At 48.1% G+C, this 26153-nt stretch overlaps 3 protein-coding genes across 7 annotated transcripts in view; 2 read left to right on the forward strand and 1 right to left on the reverse strand.

The window, feature by feature from the left end:
- MRM2 (mitochondrial rRNA methyltransferase 2) overlaps positions 1-26153 on the forward strand; it is a 338368-nt gene that overhangs the window by 138477 nt on the left and 173738 nt on the right. The window lies entirely within an intron of this gene.
- The window catches only part of LOC127057557 (uncharacterized), a 110687-nt gene that overhangs the window by 53484 nt on the left and 31050 nt on the right, over positions 1-26153 (reverse strand). For 3 of the 5 annotated variants that reach the window (XM_050966376.1, XM_050966375.1, XM_050966377.1), the window contains exon 3: positions 16935-17015. The exons of 1 other annotated variant lie outside the window; for it this stretch is intronic. In XM_050966376.1, coding sequence (XP_050822333.1) covers positions 16935-17015 — 81 coding nt within the window. Of the gene's footprint in view, positions 1-16304; positions 16390-16934; positions 17016-26153 lie in introns of those variants that run through there. One more of the 5 variants, XM_050966374.1, reaches the window with a different exon arrangement.
- On the forward strand, positions 14750-16525 carry LOC127057543 (galanin receptor type 1-like). The gene has a single exon (XM_050966337.1). It carries the CDS (start codon positions 15178-15180, stop codon positions 16507-16509), a length of 1332 nt encoding a protein of 443 aa, XP_050822294.1. The 5' UTR covers positions 14750-15177; the 3' UTR covers positions 16510-16525.

The raw sequence follows: 26153 nt of genomic DNA on the forward strand, positions 1-26153 counted from the left end.
CTGTGACCTCAATTCTACCATGTACTGGTCTTCGGGAATGCTGTACCCAAGACAGGCTCTTTCAAAATTTTCCAAGAAGGCCTCGGTGTCATCACCTGCCTTGTAGGTGGGAAATTTCCTGTGCTGTGGAGCAATATTTGGCGCCGGGTTGTTAGGGTTGGCTGGCACATGCAGCCCAGCTTTTGCCAACTCCAGTTCATGTTTCTCTGTTTTTCCTTCTCTTCATTCTCTTTTTGTTGCTTTTCCATTTCTCGGCGGTGGGCCAACTCTTCTTCTGCTTGTTTCCTTCGGTAGGCCACCTCTTCTTCTTCTAGTTTTCTTTTGTGTGCTGCCTCTTGGGCTGCCTGTTCTCTTTGGAAGGCTGCCAGTTTCATGCTTTCTTCCTTTTCTTTCATCTCCATCTCTCGCCTGTGTTCAGCTTCTTTGATTTGTTCTTCGGCCTCAATTTTTGCCTTAGAAGTCATGGTTCCTGTTTTCTTGTGTTGGGGTGCCCTCCGGTGTTTATCTTCTGAACTGCAGGTTCTCTGTTGCCTCCTGAAGTCTGCCTAGCAACAGTGCCTTTAGCTAATCTTCAATGTTAAGTAAACCTGAAAAACCACTTTATTTGCATGCATATAGTGCTGGACTTGCCTCCTAATGGGAGGGCTATTGCATGACAAAAGACCCTCAACAGTCTCTTAATGGCTTCTCGCTTAACATGCAAGCCACAAACTGCCAGAGAGAGCAGAAAAAAAATTCTCTCTGGTTCCCTTTTAAAACCAACTGTTTCTCTCTGCTAAAAAGCCCTTAGCAGAGAAGAGAAAAATATAATATTCCTACTGGCTTCTGGATTCTGTCTATATCCCACCGCTGCCACCATGTGATAACCTTAGTCCCACATTTGGACCTTAGCGTCCAAAATATGGGGGTTAGCATGAAAACCTCCAAGCTTAGTTACCAGCTTGGACCTGGTACTTGCTGCCACCACCCAAAAAAATTAGAGTGTTTTGGGGCACTCTGGTCCCCCTGAAAAAACCTTCCCTGGGACCCCAAGACCCAAATCCCTTGAGTCTCACAACAAAGGGAAATAATCCTTTTTCCCTTCCCCCCTCCAGGTGCTCCTGGAGAGATACACAGACAAAAGCTCTGTGAAACTACACAGAGAGACTCCCCCTCTCTGTTCCCAATCCTGGAAACAAAAAGTACTTTCCTATTCCCCCAGAGGGAATGCAAAATCAGGCTAGCAATCCAACACACAGATCTCCCCGATTTCTTCCTCCCACCAATTCCCTGGTGAGTACAGACTCAATTTCCCTGAAGTAAAGAAAACTTCAACAGGTCTTAAAAGAAAGCTTTATATAAAAAGAAAGAAAAATACATACAAATGTGCTCTCTGTATTAAGATGATACAACACAGGGTCAATTGCTTAAAAGAATATTGAATAAACAGCCTTATTCAAAAAGAATACAAATCAAAGCACTCCAGCACTTATATTCATGCAAATACCAAAGAAAAGAAACCATAGAACTTACTATCTGATCTCTTTGTCCTTACACTTAGAAACAGAAGACTAGAAAGTAGAACTACTTCTCCAAAGCTCAGAGAAAGCAGGCAGGCAGACAAAAGACTCAGACACACAATTCCCTCCACCCAAAGTTGGAAAAATCCGGTTTCCTGATTGGTCCTCTGGTCAGGTGCTTCAGGTGAAAGAGACATTAACCCTTAGCTATCTGTTTATGACAACACTATTACTGAAAAATTGCTGACTTTCTCATTTTTACCATATAATTATAAAATAAATCAATTGGAATATAAATATTGTACTTACATGTCAGTGTATAGTACATAGAGCAGTATAAACAAGTCACCGTATGAAATTTTAGTTTGTACTGACTTTGCTAGTGCTTTTTATGTAACCTGTTGTAATACTAGGCAAATATGTAGATGAGTTGATGTACTTCCCTGGAAGACCTCTGGGTACCCACAGTGGTATGCCTACCCCTGCTTGAGAGCCACAGGACCAATATACAGACCCAGGATTGCAAACCCAATGGGCAAGATCCCATTAAGTGTGTTTTGCACCACTCAACAAGCCAGGTCCCACATGCTGTGTGTTATGCTGGACCACCAAAGTTAGAGAAGGGGCCTAAGCCTGTGAGCAGTGAATTAACCTAAGGTGCATTATCTTCTGTTGCTACCAGCTTTTCTTTCTATGCTTGGGGCTATAGTTATCCTGTCTCCTACTTCCTTTGTTTCAGATTCCACACTAAGTGCTGATCTAAGTGCCATGCATATCCCTGTTTACTTTCCTCGCCTTTAACACAACATCCTATCCCAAAAATAAGATGCCTGGGTGATTTACAGCACCAGCTGCCCCTTGGCTGTCAAAAACAGGAATAAAACAGGCTCAGCCATTTTCAGCACTTAACCTTGGCCTTTGCCCTAAGCTTTAGCTGCAGTGCTAGCACATCTTGGCTGCCACACTAAGCCCAGAGGTTGCTGCCTCCCAGAGGCCCAGCAGTAGATGACCAGCTATAACTTCTGTAAATTACCTGGGGTGCTTGTAGGAGAACCACTTCACTAATATAGATTATGCATTATTACTACAGAGAAAAGGCAATCTCCACAGGGGATCCTTTTCTTACCAAGGACTGAAAAATGTAGATTTTGAACCTCTCAGAATGCGGGAGAGTTTGGTTCAGCCTATTAGAGAAAGCAGAAATATTCAGAACCAAAAGCTGGGTACTCAGATTCCAGGTATGTCTCCCTTTGTTACCCTCGTAAAGGCTGCAGAGCAGGAATCCTCATGATTTCCTGCATTTGTACAGCAAACACATCAGGTTTTATTTGTAATACATGTCATTTGATCTCCAGCCATTGTTACAAAAATGGCCCTACCACAGCAACTCTAGCTAACCTAAACCATATAAACCCCAGCAGCTCCAAGCAGAAGCAAATAGAGTCAGGGTCAAAATGTCCCCTGGGAGATAGACTTACTCTCTCCCTTTGTATTTTACTTGCTCTATTCTCCCTGAAACCATTTATTGGCAATAACATTTTTATTCTAATAGCTCTTTTCCCTCTGCCTTGCTTTTTCTTCCTGTTTCTACTCCACTTCCCTCTGTGCCTGCAGCTGGGAGTGGGTAAACCACACTGTCAAATTTAAAGCCTTTGTCATATGATGCCCCCAATTAGCAGTCAGCTGATCCAACTGAAAATCCTTTGTCACGTGATGACCTGGTAGTCAGTTGCTCATGCTTCTAGGTGCAAACAGAGGAAGTCTGTTAGAGTTTTGTAAGCCTGGAAGTGTTTAGGTAGACTGAGATACATGTAGTGCCTTGGTGATTGGGAAATTGATGGTCTCTGGATAATCTAGTAGCTCTTTGCCATCCTGGGCTCTTCTTCTCAGTTGTACTGGTATTATTTAGGTGTAATGCCACTGATGTGAAACCAGTGTAGCTGAGAGGAGAAGCAGAACCACCTGACTGCTGTGGTTCACCAGGTCTTGTTTATTTGGGCTTCATTTTCAGGCAGGTTCTAAGTATTTCTCCCTGGTGATGAAGGAATGTGTGTTTTACTAAGAGAGTGGATGTGTCACTGGTCATCTAAAAAGAAACAAAAAAACAAACCTTCACTTCATTAGACTGACCTTAGCTGTAGCCCAGAAGAGAGAAGGTGCAAGATGCTAGTACTGCCTGTTGCTTTCCTGCTGGGATAGGAGGGGCATATAGATTAATGCAACCCTTTGGGGAAATATATGTGTCTTTGAAATTAACAGGAGCTACAGAATCACAGCCCCTCGGGAAACTTGCACATAAGGTCTGAAATCGTTGACTTTCTCGGCAGGAGGGAATCTCAAAAATATCATCATCTGATTTTCATGAGCACCAAATTCACCTCCTCCTCCACGCCCCAAAAAATCCTGAGTGAAATAGGCAATGGCAGCAAGGCTGGTCTTTGCCTGAGTGTTTGTTCCTCTGGTTTTCCCTTTCCTTCCTAGACACCTCAGTGCATTGCGGTGAGAAATTCACGGCTCCCCTTTGAAAAGCCCATCATGTTATAAAACATATTGATCTTCTGGATGGGGTCAATTTCATGAGAGATGGGTCTGACTGAATGTGAGCTCAAGATCACTTGACAATCTTGCTTGTGTATTTGCACTGTAAGTTAGATACATACAGTATTGATTTCTACTGGCAACTAGTTTCAGAGCTAGTACAGAGTTGCTGTTTATATTCACTGGCTCGCTTTTTAATGAGGTTGGGTCAAATCCTCCCCCTCCCTCACCCCACGTATATGACTCCATTCATTTAAATAGAGGTCCTACAGGAGTGAATTTGGCCCAGTATTTATCACTCCACAGATTTCTATGTGCTTTCCCTCCTCCTCAATCCAACAACAAACTATCTGGGGGGAAATCACTGTTTCAATCACACTAATGGCAACATGACACGTTGTTTGGCCTTGACTCAATTAACACTCAATCAGACCGATTCCTGTCCATATAGTTATATTTTTATTCCAGCCATTGCGTTTCTCCTTGATAACAAGAGTGGTAGCTGCAGAACATGGCTTACATGTATGTATGAAAACAGGCATCCAGGCAATTCACAGTCATATTGGCCATTTAAAGTACTCAAAAGGACACTCAAAAACTTAAAATTAGTCATTCTTTGATGCTTGTAATTATTCTTAGGAAATTGAAAAAAAATGTGGCTTAATATTGTTCTCTTCTATTTATCAAACACTGATTTCCCATTTGTTTGTTTTTAAATAGATCTGAAATGTACTTAGCTGGTTTGGTGTATTATCTTTAAATGATATAACAGAGGCGAGTCTGACCTCATGCTAGATTTACGCTGATGTCAATCCATTAACTTTGGTGGAGTAACTCCTGATCAACACTGATGTGAATGCAGAATCAGGCCCACGATGTCTTATGCCAAAAAATCTTTGTGCACCAACAGCATCCATCACGCCAGAACATTTCTGGAAATGGATCATGTTTGATTAGCCAGCAGAGGGAGCAACAAACCCTAGTTTAGTAGGTCTCAGAACGATGGTTCTTTGTTTTTTTGATGGCTTGGTTATGACTTAGTATGGACTTTTTGAATAATAAGGTACTGAGACCTCAGAGGACTTACCCTGTCAGGGTAACTTTGGAGGAGGGTAACATTTAAAGCTAAAATACTGTAACATCCTCCTTAAGGCAAGATATCAGTCCATACACAGAGAGAGAGAGAGGTCTCTATTATTTTGTTGCTGCCATTGTTCACCTTGCTTGTGTGTTCTATCCCTTCCTCCACCCTGTGTTTGTCTTGCCAAATGGATATAAACTGGACACTAGGAAGTTTAGACTTGAAATTAGATGAAGGTTTCTAACCATTAGAGGAGTGAAGTTCTGGAATAGCCTTCCAAGGAGAGTAGTGGGAGCAAAAGACGTATCTGGCTTTAAGACTAAGCTTGGTAAGTTTATGGAAGGGATGGTATGATGGGATAGCCTAATTTTGGCAATTAATTTGGCAACTGATCTTTGATTATCAGCAGGTAAGTATGCCCAGTGGTCTGTGATAGGATGTTAGATGGGATGGGATCTGAGTTACTACAGATAATTCTTTCCTGGGTGCTGGCTGGTGAGTCTTGCCCACGTGCTCAGGTTTTAACTGATCGCCATATTTGGGGTCAGGAAGGAATTTTCCTCCAGGGCAGATTGGCAGAGGCCCTGGAGGTTTTTCACCTTCCTCTGCAGCATGTGGAATGGGTCACTTGCTGGACGATTCTCTGAAGCTTGAGGTCTTCAAACCACAATTTGAGGACTTCAATAACTCAGACATAGGTTAGGGGTTTGTTATAGAAGTGGATGGGTGAGATTCTGTGGTCTGCATTGTGCAGGAGGTCAGACTACATGATCATAATGGTCCCTTCTGACCTTAAAGTCTATGAGTTTATGAGTCTATTTACATTATAAGATCTTTGGGGGAGGGACTTTCTACGCCTCTGTTTGTACAGCACCTAGCACAAAGGGGGTGCCACTGATGGTTAGACTTAGGCTCACCATAATACTAATAATTTGTATGGTATTTAACAAAGCTAAAAGAGCACATGGGCGCTGCCCTTAGGGTAAAAGGAAAATAGCAGCATGAACTAGATTCAGGCCAGGGCATGGAACTGAAACGACATTAGTGACACTGATGGATGATCTCCTCCTCTCAGTGGATAGAGGGTCCACATCCAATTTCAGCCTCCTGGATCTCTCTGCAGAATTCAGTACTGTAGACCATGAGACTCTTCTGTCATGCCCGAGAGAGATGGCAGGGGTCCAGGGGAATGCACTAAAATGAGCTGAATCCTTCCTGGATGAATGCACGCAACCACTACTGATGGGAAACTGCCCTTCCATTACTAGATCTCTCACTTCTGGAGTCCACAAGGACCAACTCTCTCTCCAGACTTTTTCAACATCTACATGCAAACACTAGGTGAAGGATCAGACAGTAAGGACTCAAGTGCCAGCAATATGCAGGTGACACATATCTCTACCTACCCTTTACCACATACAACCACACCACTGCCACCAAGATGGCCTGGTGCTTGGATGAGATCAGCTCATGGGTAAAGAATGGCTGACTAAAGCTGAACCCAAGCAAACCAGAGATGTTGCAGATGGGCAAAGGAAAGCATCTGGAAGAACTTGCAGCCATGGTGCTGTCTCCTTTTATGGAAGGTACACAACTATAGTTAGTCAATTCAGTCCTCAGCTTGAGAGTTCTCCTAGATTCTTCACTGATGCTAAACTTTCATGTAGCATCTGCATGTAACGCTCTCTATCACCTCTGGCTGGCTAGGAATCTCCATCCCATCCTGGCAGATGATGATCTGGCCTCAGCTATTCATGCCTTTATCACCTCTCAGCTGGACTACAGCAATGTGACAGACCTGGCCATGAAGACTTCAGCACTTAGGAAACCCCAACTAGTTCAGAATGCTGTAGTGAGTCTTGTCAGTAACATAGGCCACTGTGAACATACCATGCCTGACCTCCGCTCTCTGCACTGGCTTCCCATAGAATTTCAAACTAAGATTGGGGCCCTTGTCTTCAAAGTGCTTCATGGCCTGGGTATCTAAAAGACACATAATGCCCTGGAATGAAGACTGTGGCTGACAACTCAGCTCTCATGGCACAATAGAGCTTGCTACACTAAGAGAAAGCTCTTCTGTGTCAGAGATAGAACTTTCTGGGGGACCAGTCAAATCTGTGCAATGAACTCCCCCAAGAAGTAAGAACCACTCCAAACCTCACTACCTTCTGCCCCAAGTGTAAGGTGCATTTCCTTTACCTTGCCTTCTCGAACACAAATACATAGCAACATGTAAATTTAAAAAAACACCTAAAGCCCTACCAAAAGAAGACACTCCGCTGCACGCTCTTCTTCCCCCTGGACAGTGGATGAGAGGAAAAACAAAACTTGACAGATGTGTAGTCAAGTTGTTTAATGCACTGGAAGGCACTCAGACACTATGGTGAAAAGCATGGTATAAGAACCCTATAGAATAAGGGCTTGTCTACATGCAGGGTGAAAACCTGGTCCCATTGAAGTCCATGGGAATTTTGTCATTGACTTCAAAATAGCCAAGATTTTACCCACAAACTTTAAGTTAATTCATTACTGACATAAGATAAAGAAATATAAGCTATTTCTTAACCATTTTACAGAGTGTCCACTCATGGGTTTGCAACAATTTAACTAAACTGGTGCAAGTTTGTGAGACAAGCCCTAACTAAACCTCACATCACTGCTGTGAGGCAGGCAAGGACCATCCTGTCTATTTTCCAGATCAACTCAGAGGATCCAACTGTCTATTTTCCAACTCAACTCAGCTGAGAATAACACTTAATACCCTTATATTTGAAGAGGAGAAAAGTTTAATTGTGGGGTGTCATCAATTGAGTGGTTTGCTGTAACTGTATGCTGAACCGAAGGAGCTACTCCTCTGTTGCACTCCCAAGTCTAGAAGTAGGTAGGAGTCACATTGGCCACTGGCATAAACTAGGGAAGCCTCACGGCTTCTCTAACCTATGCTGTTTACAATGGGTTTTAGGATTGCCACAGCAAATCTCATTCCAGCCACATTAACTCCCCACTCTACCACACAGCCCTGGAGCACTCCTACACTATTGTGTCAGGAAAAGGTGGCATTGAGCTAGTTATGCTGCCTTTGCCCTACCCAAGGATTCCTTATGCAACTGATCCAAAGGCACAGTTCAGGTTTGAGCATTTGTATTATGTTTACATTATATAGGGAACTACTTACTATGAGCTCTTCTGAAATGCTGGCAAAGCCCCAAAGTGGCTGAATTGACCTGGTTCTCTTTTCACACCAATCTTGCACAACTGTAATTCCATTGGCTTTAATGGGGTTACTTCTGAATCATGCCTTTGAGAGACCAGAGTGAGACCCATAATATGCAGAGATGAAGAATGGACTCCTGTATATTTGATTAAGCTTTCATAAACTAGGAACAGTTCCACTGAAGGCCAACTGGTGTGAGAGGAGAGAGAATTTGATGCTCAGTGTGTTCTCTTCATTGGGATGCTCTAGCAACTTCCTTCTGGCTGCATGCCACATCTTGAATTATTTGGTGATTCTAAACTTGTTATCAATATCCTTGTTCCCCTCTCACCATTATATATTCCTCCCCCCTCCCCCCGTTGATAATGTGTCCTCCTGATCCATGAGTTAGAGATGATTAGGCACTTGTGCATCATGCCAATGCAGTACAAAGTTAGATTCACTGCCAATATCTTATTTATATTGCACCACTGATCACCTTAAAATGTTTTTTGAGATTTTAAACTTTAGATTTTTCAGGTTTCTTGACAGTGGGCCATGTAAGGTGCAGTGGAGTCTATGGCGGTTACTACAACTAAATTCATTAGTTTGGGCTTTTGGAATCCTTTAGTGTATGAATATAGGCAGACATGGTCCACGATCTATGTTTAACATCTCTTAAGGGGCACTGGCACATCTCTTTGTTCTTCACCTGGCTTTTTATTAACACCTTGCTAGAGTTGTATGTCTACTTGCCTCTGCAGTGTTAATGTTGAGTACAATGACATGTCTACCCTGGGAAAATATGTGATGTGTGAGCGAGGCCTGGGGGCGATGCACATTTCAAATGACTAGCTCTGGCCTGTTCTTGTGAACTGTCCGTTAGTGATGTAGCCGTTTGCTTTTGGCGTAGGTATGAAATTATAGCAGATGTCAGGGATCCGAAAGAGTATTTGTGTATTTCACTAGGAGGGCTGGGGGACTATAGTGTGTGTCTTGCGCTTTGAGGAAAATAGCAGAGTTTGTTTGTAGGAAGTTGTTTGTCTCTGGTGTCCTACAAATACAGGTATGTGAAACGGAGTAGAAATGGATTTTCACATGACCAGAGCAAACACTGTTCTAAGGCATGCCAAGCAATTTATACCCAGATCACATTTCCCCCTCAGACTGGAGGTTCTACTGCTGATTTTTATTTCATTTCATGGCAGACAGACTGGAAATATTTCCCTTTCCCTTCACAAAAATAGATGAAAATAGATGGAGGTTTTTCCACTGAGTTCAAGGGCATTTACAATTCATTGACAAACAGCTTCCACCTGTGAAAAGGGAACCTCAAAACCAGGACTGGATTATCATTCTCGCCAGCCTTCTCTTCCTCCCATGTGCAGCATATGGGGAGAATTCATACTTTTTTTTCCTCTGGGGAGGCAAAAGGAAGAGAATAAAGACTAACCCCCCCATGTTTTTAATTGCCTCTCTCCCCATGCCACCATTTCAACTTTACTCCCTGATAGAAACCTCACACTTTTTAGTGACTTTATTCCTTGATTTAAGCCTATGTCTTAGGGCTTGTCTACACTTGCATAGGTACAGAAATAGGTAAAGCAATCCCTTCAAAGTCTTCAAAGTTTTGTTCAGGCAAGGACAAGATTCATCCATCCATCTATGGTGTTTCTACAGGGCCTATTTGCCATCAACCTATTTGCATGTCTGTTTATTGATCTGAATTAACCACAAAGATAGGAGTAACCCTATTGTACAGTACAATTAAGCAATAAGCTTCCCAAGTCTCTCCCACAGGGAGCAGGGCTGTGGCTGAGCCCAAATAATCAACTATACCCTGGGCCGGTGCAACCATTTAGGCGGACTAGGTGGTTGCCTAGGGCACCAAGATTTGGGGGCACCAAAAAGTGGTGCCCCCCAATTTTTTTTTAAATGGTTGAGCAGCCGCTGCTGCTGGGACAGAGAGGGAGTCTGAGCTGCCGGTGGCCCAGGGTGTCCCCTGGCTCAGGGCGCCACCACGGCAGCCAGCAGCCCAGGGGGTCCCCTGGGTCAGCGCACTGCTGAGGCAGCCGGCAGCCCAGGGCCCCCCCAGGTCAGCGCGCCTCCATGGAAGCCGGCAGCCCAGGGTCCCCCCTGGGTCAGGGCACCATCGCGGCAGCCGGCAGGCCAGGGGGGTCCCCTGGGTCAGTGCGCCACCGCGGCAGCCCGCAGCCCAGGGGCCTCCTTGGGTCAGCGGGCAGCCGGCAGCCCAGGGTCACCCCTGGCTCAGGGCGCCGCCACGGCAGCCGGCAGCCCAGAATGTCCCCTGGGTCAGGGTGCCGCCACGGCAGCCAGCAGCCCAGGGCCCCCCCTGCGTCAGGGTGCCATCGCGGCAGCCGGCAGCCCAGGGGGGTCTCCTGGGTCAGCGTGCCACCGCGGCAGCCGGCAGCCCAGAGGCTCCCATGGGTCAGCGGGCAACCAGCAGCCCAGGGCCCCACCACGGCAGCCAGCAGCCCAGGGTGTCCCCTGGGTCAGGGTGCCACCGTGGCAACCGGCAGCCCAGGGGATCCCCTGGGTCAGTGCACTGCCACGGCAGCCAGCATCCCAGGGGGTCCCCTGGGTCAGGGCACCGCCACGGCAGCCAGCAGCCCAGGGTCCCCCCTGGCTCAGGGCGCCGCCGCGGCAGCTGGCAGCCCAGGGAGTCCCCTGGGTTAGCACGCCGCAGCGGCAGCCGGCAGCCCAGGGCCCCCCCGGGTCAGGGCACCACCGTGGCAGCCCAGAGGTTCAGGCTGACGGCGGCGCGCTGACCCAGGGGAATCCCTGGGCTGCAGGCAGAGGCTCAGAATCCCTCTCCCTCCCAGAGCAGGGGCTCCAGCCTATGCCATTTTTCTCATTGCTGGCGGAGGCGCCAGTGGCTGGGCAGAGCTGTGCAGCTCTGCTTAGGGCATGTGGCAGGAGCCCTGCGAGGGCAGCATGACACCAGGGCTTCTGGAGGAAAGCGGGGGCTGCCCCCTGGCTCAGCCTCCACGTCAGCCCCAGCGAGGGGCATGGAGAAGAAAAGAGCCTCAGCGGTGGTCTGGTAGAGTGGAGGAAGAAAGAGGACCCCGACACTCATGCGTTGGGCAAAGTAAGCAAGTGCTTCCCCTCAGCTTGGCCTCAGGTGCCTGTGCTCCTGTCCCCTTGGTCCTTGGCTGGTCCCTGCTGCTGCTCCCCTTGTGCCTGGATGGCTGGAGAGAACAGCAGTCTGCAGAGCTGAGCTGCCCCAGTGCCCCCAGGCATCCCCCTGACCCCATCCCCCCCACAGCCCTGACCCCCAGCTCCAAGCCCAGTGCATCTGAGCTGGAAACCCCCTGACCCCATCCCTCCCACAGCCCTGACCCCCAGCTCCGAGCCCAGTCCCTCTGAGCTGGAATCCCCTCACCCCATGCCCCCCACAGCCCTGACCCCCAGCTCCAAGCCTAGTCCCTCTGAGCTGGAAACCCCCTCACCCCATTCTCCCCACAGCCCTGACCTCCAGCTCCTAGCCCAGTCCCTCTGAGCTGGAAACCCCCTGACCCCATCCCCCCCCACAGCCCTGACCTCCAGCTCCGAGCCCAGTCCCTCTGAGCTGGAAACCCCTCACCCCATCCCCCCCACAGCCCTGACCCCCAGCTCCGAGCCTAGTCCCTCTGAGCTGGAAGCCCCTTCACCTCATCCCCCCCACAGCCCTGACCCCCAGCTGACAGATAGTGTCCCTTACACAGTTATTGCTCTTCGCATCGTCTTGACTCTCCCAGTTTCTGTGGCCAGTGGTGAGCGAAGCTTCTCAAAGCTCAAGTTGATAAAAACATACATGCGAATATCGATGTTGCAACAAAGACTTGTAGGGCTATCTACCTTGTCACTAGAACATGACATTGCTCCCAGCATTGACTTGGAGGAACTTGTTTCTAAATTTGTTAAACTTAAAGTGCGGAAACATAAATTCTAAATTATAACATGTTACTCTGTGACCGTGTATTGTGTATAATGTATGTGATTTTTTGGGAGGGGGGCGCAAGATGGAAGTTTCGCCTAGGGCGCAAAATATCCTCGCACCGGCCCTGACCATACCTGAAGCTCCCCAGCTGTCATTCGCTTCTGATCCATTAGCTAGTTATTAAACCTCTTTATCTCTTATTACTGATCGAAGATCCACTGCCAAACAAGCTTAACTCAGTTAGCTTAAAAGGGAGCATAGTTCGACTTTATTAAACTCCCCTTTCCTGCCCTGATGGCTTGGAGTCAATGGCTTTTAATAGACCAGCATGAGAAGGTGCTTCAAATCGGGGGGGGGGAGCTATTTTTCCCCCTAAATGTAAAGCAAGTAAGGGATTTCCTCTTGGCGCGGGGTGGGGGAATCTAACCCCAGCGGGGCACAGTCTCAACCAATCATTGAAGAGCAGGACTGGAGCCAAGGAAGTCGGTGTCCTAGAGGCAAAGCTTTGGACACTGACTGGAGACATTTGGCAGCTCTTTCAAGCCACTGAATTGTCTCCAGCAGCGAATCGATCCCTTTCCTTCCCTGCTCTGGCTCTAAACAATCTTCGCTCGCAGCGGCTCTCCCGGCTCCCAGGTGCGCGCTGGCTGGAGGAGTAAGGGGCAGAAGGCAGCCTTGCCTGGGGCAGAGGTTGCGGCTCCTGAGCAGAGCCCAGTGAAGTAACACCGAGAGGGACAAAAGACGGAGGCTCTCAGCAGCAAGCGGGCAAGCCCTGGCTCCAGGGCCAGGGGGCAGGAGTCCCAGGGACTCAGTGCCCGAAGCAGCCCCGGCACTGGAGCAAGTGGGCAGCAGTGGGGAGAGCTCGGGGCTGAGGGCCGGATCGGCTCCGGGGCGGGAGAAGGGGCAGCCGGGAGGAGACAATCAGCAGCAAGCCACTGCCGCCAGGCGGGGCGAGCCGCAGGAGCGGATTGGCTGGAGCCAGGGGCTAGGCGAGGAACATGCCCGAGCTGCTGCCAGCCTGAGCCACGCCAGGTTCCAGGCTGCCCCGCCGGGTTCAGGGCTCACTCGGCCACCGCAGCCGGGCACGGAGCCCGGGCAGCCGGGGCGCAGAGCGAGCCCTGGCCGCTCCGCTATTGGAGCTGTCCGTTCAGCACCACGGGGATGCGCCTGACCCTCCGCTAGCCGCCGGCCACTCCAGCCGCCAGCCGGCCGGCTGAGCCGGGGGCCGGGTCGCTGCCACCGGCTGGGGCTTTTCATGGACAGCCCCAAACTTTCCTGCTCGGCGCCTGAGACGCCCCAGGGGTGCAGGAAGCAGCAGCTCCCAGCCGGGCAGCCAGCGCAGGGACTGGGGCAATAGGGAGCCAGGCACAGAGCCGGGTGTGTGTAGGGAAGGAAGTATGAGTGTGTGTGTGTGCGAGAGAGTGCAGGGGGCGTGTGTCTGTGTGTAGACGGTGCTGTGTGTTTGGGCGCAGAGGGGAGCGCGTGTGCATGCCCTGAAGTGTGTCTGTGTGTGAAAGAGAGTGCGGTGCGGGGGTCTGTGTGTAGACGGTGCTGTGTGTTTGGGCGCAGAGGGGAGCGTGTGTGCATGCCCTGAAGTGTACCTGTGTGTGTGAGAGAGTGCAGTGTGTGTGTAAGTGCAGGGGGAGTGTGTCTGTGTGGGAGAGAGAGTGCAGGGTGTGTGTGTCAGTGTGTAGACAGCACTGTGTGTTTGGGAGCAGAGGGGAGCGTGTGTGCATGCTGTGAAGTGTGTCTGATCGCGTGTGCGCCCGAGGGGAGCGGGCAGGGGCGTAACAGGTCTGCGAGTCAATGGGAACAACTCTCAGGGCCACCCCAGGGACTTCCCCGAGTTGAACCCACCGGTCCGGTTCGCCGCTCTCCGCGGCCAGGCTCGCTGAGCTCTGCACGCAGCGTCGGGCATCACTCCATCAGCCGAAGCCGTTCGGCCCCGCTCCCGTGTCCCAGCCGCTCTCTGCGCCAGGTGAGTGCCTTTACTGCCCGGGACGGGGGACGGGGACTGCGCTGTGCGGACCGGGGAGCGGGGCTTGCCCAGAGAAGGCAGGGCTGCTGGGCACGGGCCAGGGGAGCTGGCTGCTCAGCACCGCACCTGGGGCCATGCGGAAATTCATCCGGCAACTCAAGTTGTAAGTCCAGCTGTGACACATGCGCAGGTGGAGGCTTTTCCTCCCTCCAGGGGCATCCCCCCAGCGAGCGGGGCTGACAAGCCTGGGCTCTAGCTAGGACAGGCCTGGCTCTGGGCTTCTGCCTGCTCCTATCTCTGGGCGATGCGGGAGGACCCGTTTTTCCAGGGATGCAGTGTCTAGAGATAACCACAGACTCCTACAAGCAATGACAGTGCTGTCCAGGGGTCAGAGCCTGAGGCTTCTGCCCTGCATTTACTCAAGCATTTTGTATGGGAGGACATCAGCCAGCCTGTGAATACTGGGGCTGAAATGAAACCTTTCTCTAGTGGCAGATTATTCCATCGCATACAGGGTTCTTACACCTTCCTCTGAAGCATCTGGTGCCACCCATTGTCACAGCAGGATAATGGACTAGATGGACTATGGGTCTGAGCCAATCTGACAATTCCTATGTTCCTAAGGATTTAAAGGCATTGCCCTATGCATGGAGCTGATAAATTCACGGGGAATCCATTTCTGACTATGTACAATTCCCCACACATGACTGAGCAACAATTAAGAAAGGAAAATATTTACAGTAGAACATTCTGACCCTTCTTCATTTACTCTCTTTCCCAGGCTTGTATGAGTCCATCAAAACATGCTAGAACTGCTCAGGGTCCAGTGGTGACAAAGGAGCTTCCAGGTCATAGCACCATAGAGTTCAAAACCAGAAGAGACCACCAGTCTATCCCTGAGAGGTGGTGTTTCCCTGGCTGCTTCTGTGTGGCTTCTAAGGAGCAACAATGAATTCCTCTTTCCCTTTCCCAGAGAGCCACCTCAGCCTGCTGGAGCTTTTGAAAGGGGAGAACGTGTCCCTGCCTGGAGTATGGAATGGGAGCCAGGGGCTGGACTGGGAGGAGCTGGAAAAGATGCTCTTCCTGTTTGCAAAGGAGCCTGTCACCATCAGCCTGACCATCCTGTACCTGATCTCTTTTGTGGTGGGATTTGTTGGGAACATCATGTCCATCAAAGTGCTCACCAGGAAACGCAGCAGCCGGATGCCCAGTCTGAGTGCCACCAGGAGCCTCCTTATCAACCTGGCCATCTGCGACTTGATGGTGGTGTGCGTCTGCATGCCCATCACGGTGGGGAACTTGATATACAAAGCCTGGGTGTACGGGGACTTCCTGTGCAGGACTGTGCCATTCATCCAGGCCGTGTCTGTCTCAGCCAGTGTGCTCAGCCTCACGGTTATAAGTGTGAACAGGTATTACAGTGTTCACAACCCTCTGAATGCCAGGTCCTTCTTCACCCAGAGGAAGATCCTCAGCACCATCCTGGTGGTGTGGGTCCTGTCCTCTGGGATCTGCATGCCCCTTATATTCATGAACAAAAGGGATGAGATTGGGGTGGTGGAGGGACTGCCATTGGTGTTCCCAATCTGCAGGGAAATATGGCCTCAAGAGAAGCTCAAGCAAGCCTACAACTTCCTGCTCTTCTGTGCCCTCTACTGCCTGCCCGTGCTATTCAATATGGTCATCTGCTTCCTGACCGTGCGAAGGCTGTGGAGCTGCACCAGCCAGTTGAAGGAGTGCAACTCACTGAACCGATCCCTGCCAGCCTCCAGGCTGAAGATCCGCAAGAAGGTGGCCCAGATGGTGGTGGCCCTGGTCCTGCTGTTTGCCATCTCCTGGCTGCCCGTCTACATGATGGACATCTGGATTGACTTCAACATCCCCAACTCTTTGCAGGATGTGACTCCATCTCCCTGGGTCCTGCAGCTCAGACCTTTTGCTCAGTGGCTAGGCCTCACCAACTCCAGCCTCAACCCCATATGCTATTGCTTTGTTGGGAACCTCTACAGGTCAGCCAAAGAAATGAAGAGCAAATACCATCAGAGGATGGTCTCCCTTTTTAACTTCTCTCTGTCTGAAGGGACTGCACTTTCTTCTGTGCCTGAGCTGCTCTCTTACAGGAACTCCATGGAGTCTGCAAGGAAAGAGTCCAGCTGCACCCTAGCAATGGGAAAGAGGTGTCAGGGGGACTCTGACCCTAAGAACAACTGTGAAACTCTACTAATGTCCTGCCAGCCTCTGTCTCTAAACACCACGTCTAGTGAAAAGACTTTTCTATAATCCTGTTCAGGAAGAACACCTATTAATACATTCATCCTTACTAAGAGGTGTATCAGACACAGCTGATGGCCATGTAGTAGGTTTTTCTGAATCTGATATTTTAAAAAGAGAGAAGAAACCTAGCATGCCCTCTTCCCACCTCCCCCACCCCCAAACAAAGACAGAGGAAGGAAAGAGAGATAAAGAGAAAAAATGCGGAGAAAAAGATTATTTTTCTCTTTAAACTGAGATGAACTTACCAAAAAAGACAAATTATCTCTATCAGAGACACCTGGACACAAGAAATGCACAATCCTCTCTCGCATTAAAAGCTTTCACACTAAATAGATAAATTTCCAATCAGATGTTCTCCTGCAGTTCCATCTCTGCAGAGATGCAGGTTTGATACATTAGCTATTGTACTTTGACCGCTTGCTGCTGCTTACCTTGAGCTGATAAAGTCCAAATGGAACAAGCTCTCCTGGCTCCAAATCACATCAATTGTTGTTGCAAGCAGTAAAGAAACTCTAGAAACCGTATAACATAAATAGTATTAGCAGAAAATTTCACAGGCTCTGCCACTTGAGATGTCATTGTCTGATCTGTAACACACCAAGCTGCCATACACACAAATACTACTGAAGTGAGTTGTCTGTGACGTAACCATTATAGTTCTGTATTTGGAAATTCAGAAGCGATAATGTGGCCTCAGAGCCCCTCTGAGAAGTGCAGTAGGAAAATGGGCTCTTCTGGATGGGGAACGTTTTCCTTCTGGTGGTTTGGATATAATTGGATTTCTGTTAACACATTTTACACTCAGAAAGTCAGCTTGCCCACTGCTCTACCTGTACAAAGCAAAGACAATGGCATGTGAAAAGAAAAGTAAAAGGTGTTTTACAACAATAAAATCGGAACCAAACCGTCATCTGTAGTCTTGTTATATTTCTCTGGGGAGGAGAGATTCAAAGTGCTTTTACTTTCCTAAAGAGGACATGCAGGTTAAACTATGTGCTATTCGCACTTCTAAAGGAGTCTTTGCTAAGTAAATAGTCATGATTGTTTATTTGTACTATAGTAGTGCCTAGAACAGAGGTGGGCAAACTACGGGCCCGTGGGACCGTCCTGCCTGGCCCCTGAGCTCCTGGTCCCCAGCCCCTCCCCTGCTGTCCCCCTCCCCCACAGCCTCAGCTCGCTCGCTCCACCGCCAGCGCAGTGCTGTGGGCGACAGGGCTGTGAGCTCCTGGGGCAGCGCAACTGCAGAGCCCGGCCTGACCCGGTGCTCTGTGCTGCACGGTGGCAGTGGCGGCATGGCCCGGCTCCAGTTGGGCAGCACAGCTGTAGTGCCGCCAGCCACCGGTGCTCCAGGCAGTGCAGTAAGGGGGCAGGGAACAGACAGGGGTTGGATACAGGACAGGGGAGTTCAGGGTGCTGGTCAGGGGATGGGGGTGTGGATAGGAGTTGGGGCTGTCAGGGGAGAATAGGGGGTTGAATGGGGGCAGGGGTTCTGGGGGGGCAGTCAGGAAAAAGGGGGGGTTGGATGGGGTGGCAGGGGGCAGTCAGGCGCAGGGGTTCCGGGAGCAGTCAGGGGACAGGGAGAAGGGGTGGTTGATGGGGCAGGAGTCCCGGTGGGGGGGTAGATAGGAGGTGGGGGCCTCCTCTAACCAGCCCTCCATACAATTTACGAATCCTGATGCGGCCTTCAGGCCAAAAAGTTTACCCACTCCGGCCTAGAGACCCAGGCCCAAATTGTGATTTCATTGTGCTACGCAGGGGTTCTCAAACTTCATTGCACCATGACCCCCATCTGCCAACAAAAATTGCTACACAACCCCAGGAGTGGGGAGTGAAGCCTGAGTCTACCTGAGCCCCACCGCCCTGGACAGAGGAGGGTCAAATCCCCAGGGCTTCAGTCCCAGGCGGCGGGGCCTATAACCTGAGCTCTGCCACCCAGGCCTGAAGCCTTTGGTCTTCGGCTTTGTTCTTGGGCGATGGGGCTCGGTTTTCAGCTTCAGCCCTGGGCTAAAGCAAGTCTAATGCCAGCCGTGGTGACACCATTAAAACGGGGTCACAACCCACTTTGGGGTCCAGAACCACTGTTTGAGAATGGCTCTGCTAGGGATTCTCAAACTGGGGGACATGACCCCTCAGGGGGTCCTGAGGTGGTTACATGGGGGCTGCGAGCTGTCAGCCCCATAGGGCTGACAGGCCTGAACCTGGCCATGCATGGGGCTGACAGGCCCAAGCTCCCATTAAATTAAGTTAATATTCAATTAAACTAACTTCCCCATGTTTAATTTCTGAGGGAGAGTCACAGTCAGAGGTTTGCTTTGAGAAAGAGCTCACCAATAGAAAAAGTTTGAGACTCACAGGTATATATTAATAATAAAAGACCGAGTCTCTTCCAATGATCTGACAGTCTGAATAGACACAACAGGTAAAGGGTGAGAGAGAAAGATACAACATACAAGTAGAAGATTGGGATGAAAGTCCAGGACCACCTCTTACAATATGTCTGCAGAGGGCCTACCACAATGGGGCCCCAAATCTGGCTGTGGCCTCCTGGTGCTACCACAATGCTTTGTTCTCTGCTTACTCACTCAGCAGCGCTTCGGAGAGTAGGGGCATTGTGTCAGAGAGCATCAAAATGCAGGAAGCAGCGTTTGTGGCAAAGGATTTCACATACTGTGAAACCTAAACTTTGGAAGACTAGAAGCAATCTTATTAGAGAGCAGGGGACTCAGCGTTCTGGGGGAACACACGATTCAAGTAACATCCCACTGCCTCCCAGGGAGCCTTTTGCTATGAGAGTTCAGAGAAAGCCAGACCAAAATAGCCATCTGTCCCAGCAGGATTTCCACCTTTTTAATGATCATTAAAGAACATTTCATGCTACTAATGATCTGCCTGGAAAACAAAAGATTGTCTCCTAACAGACATTTGCATCCAGAGTCTGTTTTCCCTTCTTTGTTAAATGGGCACAAAAACCACAATTAAGCATTTTTTCAGCGAGTGATAAATGTCTCCTGACTGCTGCGCTCAGTGTGAAAATGCCATTTGCATTTCTGCAGGTCATAACTCAGGGGATATGGACAGCGCCTGTTGCCTGGTACACGAAAATCTGCCTTTTAATATCCTTCAGGGGAACATTTGCAGTGATTTGATTTTTTCTTTCAAAGCATATGTTAGTGTTGGTGAAGCTGCCAGGTTGAGGAGCAGTAGGGGCCTAATCCAAAACCCATTGAAGTCAGGGGGCTTTGGATCAGGCCCTGTAAATTGAAATCCTCTACCCACAGACCAGGTGCAGCACAGCACTGCAAAACTCCCCTCATGTTGCCTTGATAAATGTATTCAATCTTGTTCTGAAGGATTTGTGTCTAGGGAAATGAGGGGAATATAGGAGTTGCCATATCAGATCCATCTGGTCCAGTATCCATCTTTGAGAATGGCCCGTGGTGGATGATGCAGACAATGGTACAAGGACTCCACAGTGAACAATTATGGTATGACCTTCCCATGGGAGAAGTTTCTTCCTGACTCCATCATTTATTGGGTTTATTTGTGCCCTGAAGTATGAGGCTTTATGTATCCCTTAACAAAGTCTTTAGAATCCTATGGAATGAAACTGTGGGTGTTGCCATTATTGATAAACATTTCTAACCCTTTCATGACTCCTACAAAGCTCTTTGCCTCAGTGATATCTTGTGGCAGTGAGTGCCACAGGCCAATCATCCCTGCCTAAAAATATTTCTTTCTATCACTTTCAAATGCATTGCCTTTCAATTTTATTGAACATCCTCTTGTTCCTGTGTAAAAATAGGAGTGTCCAGTTTAACTTCTCTGTACTATTCATTACTTTGTCTGCCTCAAGAGGAGAGGAATAAGAGGGAACATCATCAATTAGAGCCTCGGTCTTTCCACAGAGCAATCTCTCCTTGCTTCTTATCATCATTAATGGTACTGGAATATCCTTCCCACTCCATACCCATTCACTCCTTGACCTCTCTGCTGAAACTACCTAGAGGCCTATCAATTATCCTGGCTTGTTTACATGCACAGCTGTTTACTACTGAGAACATCAATTTATTTTACTCAATCTACCCAACAACTGCTAAATGTAATGATTTTCATTCACTATCACCCCAGGGCAGATTTGAATCAGTAATGTAAGCGTGAAAGTCTCTGTGTCCCATGAGACACCTTGTCCCTCAACAGGTCTAGGTCATTCAGCCGTGTCTGTGTGACACACGCAAGTTCGCCGAGGCACAACCACAGCATTTGGGAAGGTGGCTTTTTTCCTCCCTGCTCTCTGATAAGACACAGCTATTTATAGCAGACCAGATCCTTGGGGTCCTGCAATCTCCTTGTTTCTAATGCCTGACAACCTGACAGGTGTCTAAATGCCATTAATGCTTCAGGCTCTGTGAGGAATACACAAGAGACACATCTTTGTATACTGAACACAGATGAATTCCTTGCAAGGAGCCAAAGCTAAAGGTCTTGCTCATGGTGTGTAGATTAGCAAACATATTTCTCTGTACACATTGGTCAGCGGGGGCTGGATAGTCTGGGAAAACGCATTTTAAAGATACTGAATCTTTTCCTAGGAAAGCCCCAAGAAGTCCAAAGGAAATGTTGTAACTATCTAATAATCATTAGAGAGTCCCCAGGAGAAAATGGGCCCAGTTTAAAAAGCTCTGGAAAGAAAATGCAGCCAACAGTCATCATGGTTTCACAGTCTTTGTTTCTCTTTATCCCCATCAGTCCTTGTTTGCCTCTGCTGAATCCCTCTCGCTGGGAGCAGTAGGACAGGACAATGATGACCAGAGGATGGCATTGCTGGGAAGCTGAGTTGGCAGTCCTCATTCCTAAGGCCCGTGGGCCTTGCTGAGTCCAAACACATGAAGGCTTTGGCCCTGGGCCATAAGAACAGCAGCACAGGATGCATTTTGGCTTCTTGATTAAAAGATGACTCAAGGTAACCATGACCAAACTTTCTTCTGTCCCTCCCTAGGGCTCGTGGACAATTACTGCCCAAGGATGGATTTCATCAACTGAAAACACACCCACGCTTGGATCTTTGTGCTGCATTTAGTGAAAGGCGAAAGGCTCAGAGGTTCAGCTTGAGGTTTGGGGTTCTTCTTATTTGAGCTAAACTCATTGCTGGTCCCTAGTTACTAATTTCCCCTCACATCACATAGCAACTACCCAGGACATGTGGGCTTTGTGAAAGGAGAAATCTAATTATCCAAGCAGTATAACTACTAACTGTTTCCACAGGAAACAGACAGTGAAATAGGTTAAGGGCATTGACTCATTTTCCATAAACAATGCGGTTAATACATCTCATCTCCACTGTTTACCCTACAGGACCTCACCCTATTTTAAGCTTTGTCAGACTGGCTGCAATTTTGCCATTTGAATCAATATGGGCAAATATACTGCAAGGTGGGTGGGTTTAAAGTAACTTTATCTGAATCTCTTTGCTGCTGCAGGAAATCACAGATGGTTGCTCTGTGGTGCCTGGACTGTCCTACTGTCTCTTCCTCTGCCAGCAGTCCTGTGCTCTCAGTTTTGTCTCAAAGCCTTCAGCACCTGGGGATGTATTTTCTGCCAGTGAATCACTGAGGAGACACAAAGCTTTCACAGTAATCTTATTCCAGAGACATTGGTTCTTTCTCACTCCTATTCATAAAGACATGGGGGGCTGAATTCAGACCTGGTGTAACTCTATTAAAGGCAGAACTTTATGGGTTATACGGAACATGGACTCTTTCCTTGCCGGCTGAAATAACTGTACATTAACGGGGACACAGCAGAGACTGGGGAAAGCTCTTTCATTCATTGACAAAACAAGCGAGTGCTACTGGAGATGCTGCAGGGGAGCCCCCCCTGCTTTCCTCCCTTCACACCATTTCCTTCTCTGCTCCCTCAGCTCTCACCCATTCCCTCCACTCCCTCGATTTCTCCTCCATCATATGCCCCTCTATTCCCTTTCTCCATCCTCTTCCCCAATTCTCCATCATTGCTCATCACTGTATTATTATTTATTCCTCACAAGTATTAGTACTGATTATTAATAATAACAAGTGTGTATATGTTGAGTCACTGATGTGCATAGCCATGAGCAGAGACATTTAATATTCTGGTCTCACTTACACTGCTGTAAATCAGGAGTGATTCCTTTGGAAGCCAAAGATGTTATGTGGGTGTAAATGAGATCAGAACTGGGCCCATGATCCTGCCCCAGAAGTTTGTCATTTACTTGGATTTCCTTCAGCCTTCACTGCTTTGATTTTCCCGCATAGCTGGTCTCCAGCTGCAGGCCCAGATCCTCAGCTGTGCCAAAGCACCCAGGTTGCAGACGAGGACAGCGGAGGAAGCACACATCACTGTCAGCCATCTTTCTACTCCCCTGAACTTGGGACAGCTAAAAACCAGTTGAACCTCTGGCATAAATTAGAGCAGCCTCAGGAATCCCCCGCTGCCTGGTTTAAAGTTGCTATGCTGGGGGCACAAAGCAGCCTTAGCAGAGGTCAGGATCTGACCCTGTCTTAGTATTCTCCACCACTTACTCCTCAAGAATCTCAGAGGGCCTGCCCCATGCTTGGAATAATCCAGAGCAGGGCAAGAAGAGGGTTTTGCATATTTACTTAACTAACCCTGTCCTTCCCCAGAGATGGAAATATCAGGCAGGTTAAATGCAAAGCCAGCAGCACAGGGGTCAGCTTTGGGTTTCTCCTTCAAAGCTCTTTTGCTCTGATAGTAAGTCTACCACCCAGACACTTGACATACTCTAAAAGTAAATCAATGGGAACAGCAATGCCACAGGCTGGCTGTGGCCTCCTACCTTTTCTTATGTCCTATATGGTGGAGAAGGATGAAGTTCTTAAGAATATCATCTCAGTTTTCCCATTTGATATTATTCTCCTGACTGCATGGAATTAAATCAAAGGAGGCTGTTGGGAGGAAACAAACAGGAAATGAACCAATGACAAAGATATGGTACGGCCATGGCTTAAGGAATATTCAGGGCCCTTAAGGAAACAATGAGGGGAAGCTATTAATTAGGAAGTGCTCACCTGCCTGGTTCCATCTCAACTTGCAAGTTAATTTTTCCCAGGCCTGAGCCTAGGATCCAGGGGACACCAAACCATTAAAGACCTCTGTCTAGAGAGGAAGTGGGGTGAGCAGGCAGCAGCGGCTGGAGATGAGTCGCTAACAGAGATAAACACTCAGAGAACCCCTGTCTCTCCCAGGTGCAGAGGGCTGGGCTGAATGGAACTTACCCAAAGCTTGCAAGGTAAGAATAAAAGTTAGGTCTGACCCAGGCAGATAGGCTTTTTGCTGTTTTATCCCTATGCTCTGAATGCGATATACCTGTGAGTAATAAACAATATTTTGCATTGAAGAAGCTGTTTGAGTCACTTTAATCAGCTGCTTTCACAAGCTCCCCGACGAAAGGGGTTAAACACAGTTGGGTCTGTCACCTTATCATGGTTGGTAACCAGGGTGACTGCAGCCCTAAGACCCAGCCTAGGACCACGGGGCTCTATCCAGAGAGAGATGAAGGTACCACAACCTGGCACTAACGAGATGCACTAAAAAAGGTCTAAAGTGCAGCTCTCCCTGTAACCACAATCTGTGTTGTTAGTGAAATCCTTAAATCAAGCCTTTGGATTCAGTGGTAAAGTATCATGATGCAGTGTTCTTATAATAGCGAATGAATAGCCAAACTTCTGTCCCAGCATGCTCTGGGCTCACTACAAAATCTGGGATGGACACCGTCAGAGGGAGCCTTATCTTTTATTGGTCTAGAGTCCTGGTCAGGCATGTGGAAGGGGTCCCCCGCACATTACATTCATCTCTCCATTATGCACCTTTTTGGGGGGCATTCATAGGGGACACACTTCTAAACTAACAAGTGGGGCTGTTCCTTATACTTGCATATCTCCTGCACTCCACTCCAGCCAGTAGGTGTCCCAACAGTCCCTTTGCCTTCCCTAGCAACGATGATGCCTCCAGATTCCCTTACAGGGCAATCCAGGATTCAATTCTCTGCTTTCTTAGCAAGTCACTTAGTGTCTCAATGCCTCAGTTTCCCATCTGTAAAATGGGAGGAATGGTACTCCCCTGCCCGTAGGTGTCTTTTAAGGATAAGTACACTAGAGACTGTGAGGTGCTCAGATTCTACAGTAGTACGGCCCATATAAGTACCTAGATAGATTTAACGCTTGCAAACCAACATTTTTCCAAGTGAAGTGTCTCCAAATCAAAGTCCTTCTGCTTGGTGCCCTGTGCTGATTGCAAGAAGCAGCCTGAAGAAATCAATGCCTGGAGCATTACAGTAAAGAAATGGTCTGGGGCTGGCAGGATTCAGGGGCTGGTTAGTTTGTCATCATTATCACTGAATAGGGGAGGGGAGTTTTCAGGGAGCTGAAGTGTAACCTTTGATTTTGCATGTTTTCAGTGCAGCAGCCTGTTCCCATTGCACAGCTCCATGTTAGCCAACACACTGCATTTTGGCAGATCAATTTAAAAAAAAAAGGCAAGTACATTTCAAATATCTTTTATGGGAGATGTTTCCCGAACTCTGAAAATACTCAGGAGGTGGGAAGCCTTGATCCCTTCCATACAAGCATACAGACAAGAAACAGATAGGAGTGCACTGTTCCCACAGAGCTCTTCCATGGAGAATTGTTTTATAATAGGGAAGCAGTTATCATTGGGCCTGACCTTCAAAGGTGCTGAGTTTCCATTGACTTTGGCTGGGTTTGTGAGCATTTAACACCTTTAAAAATGAGGTCTTTATTATTTATAAATGCCTCTGTGCTCACTGTGCAGTGGCTTCCTGGGTCTAAAATGGGTGTTTCTTCGTGTATGTCCAAATATGATCAGCTGTGTTTCTGATATGCAAATCTTTGCGAATCCTCTCCTGAACATAAACTGATCCCCGTCCATCTCAGGTGCAGTTAGCTCCATATAAAGTTCTCTAGCTTAACTTCCCTTCCCCATGCTGTGCAGCCCAGAATTTTGTCACCCATAGCCAGTGCAGGTTGGTGAGGCAGTGAGGCTATTAGTCATTTCTGATTACCTTAGCAAAGCTGAACTTGCGAGGGATGGTCATCCCTGAAAGCACCTTTCAGAGGATCTCCACGGCTGCCTATTGACTATGAGTCAGAGATCTACTATCTGTCTCCGACTCCTGTGTCAGATATGGATTACACATCAAATGCATCCAACTTGGGTGTTGCATAATCCATTTTCCACTTGAGGGTTTTTTATTCAATTCCCAGGGTTTTTTTTTCTCAGTTATTTGTTGCAGAAAAGTGTGGCGGCTTATGCAGGATGTGAATAAAAAAAAGCGTATGATGAAAGTATTGTTTAGGCAGATTTATCCCATTATCTAGCGTTCACAGGCTAACGAGTTGTTATTTCTCAGGGCAGTGAAGGAAAGTGTAATACACTGTATGGAAAATAAAAGAAAGAAAGAAAAAAGAAAGGAAAGATCTAGACAGTGAAGTGAAACCATCTTAAACTAGTTACTGGCAAAAAATAGAACTGCCAATAATATTAAAGCTCACAAGTACCTGCTAGTACATTACGATAAAGATCTGGACAGTTAAACTAATAAAGCTATGACATCTGCAACAACCACACAGCCTGAA

Source organism: Gopherus flavomarginatus, chromosome 9 (genome assembly GCF_025201925.1).
Source record: "Gopherus flavomarginatus isolate rGopFla2 chromosome 9, rGopFla2.mat.asm, whole genome shotgun sequence".
Lineage (NCBI taxonomy): Eukaryota > Metazoa > Chordata > Testudines > Testudinidae > Gopherus > Gopherus flavomarginatus.

Coding starts and splice junctions, on each gene's coding strand:
- LOC127057543 (XM_050966337.1), top strand. CDS start 15,178: ATGAATTCCTCTTTCCCTTTCCCAGAGAGCCACCTCAGCCTGCTGGAG.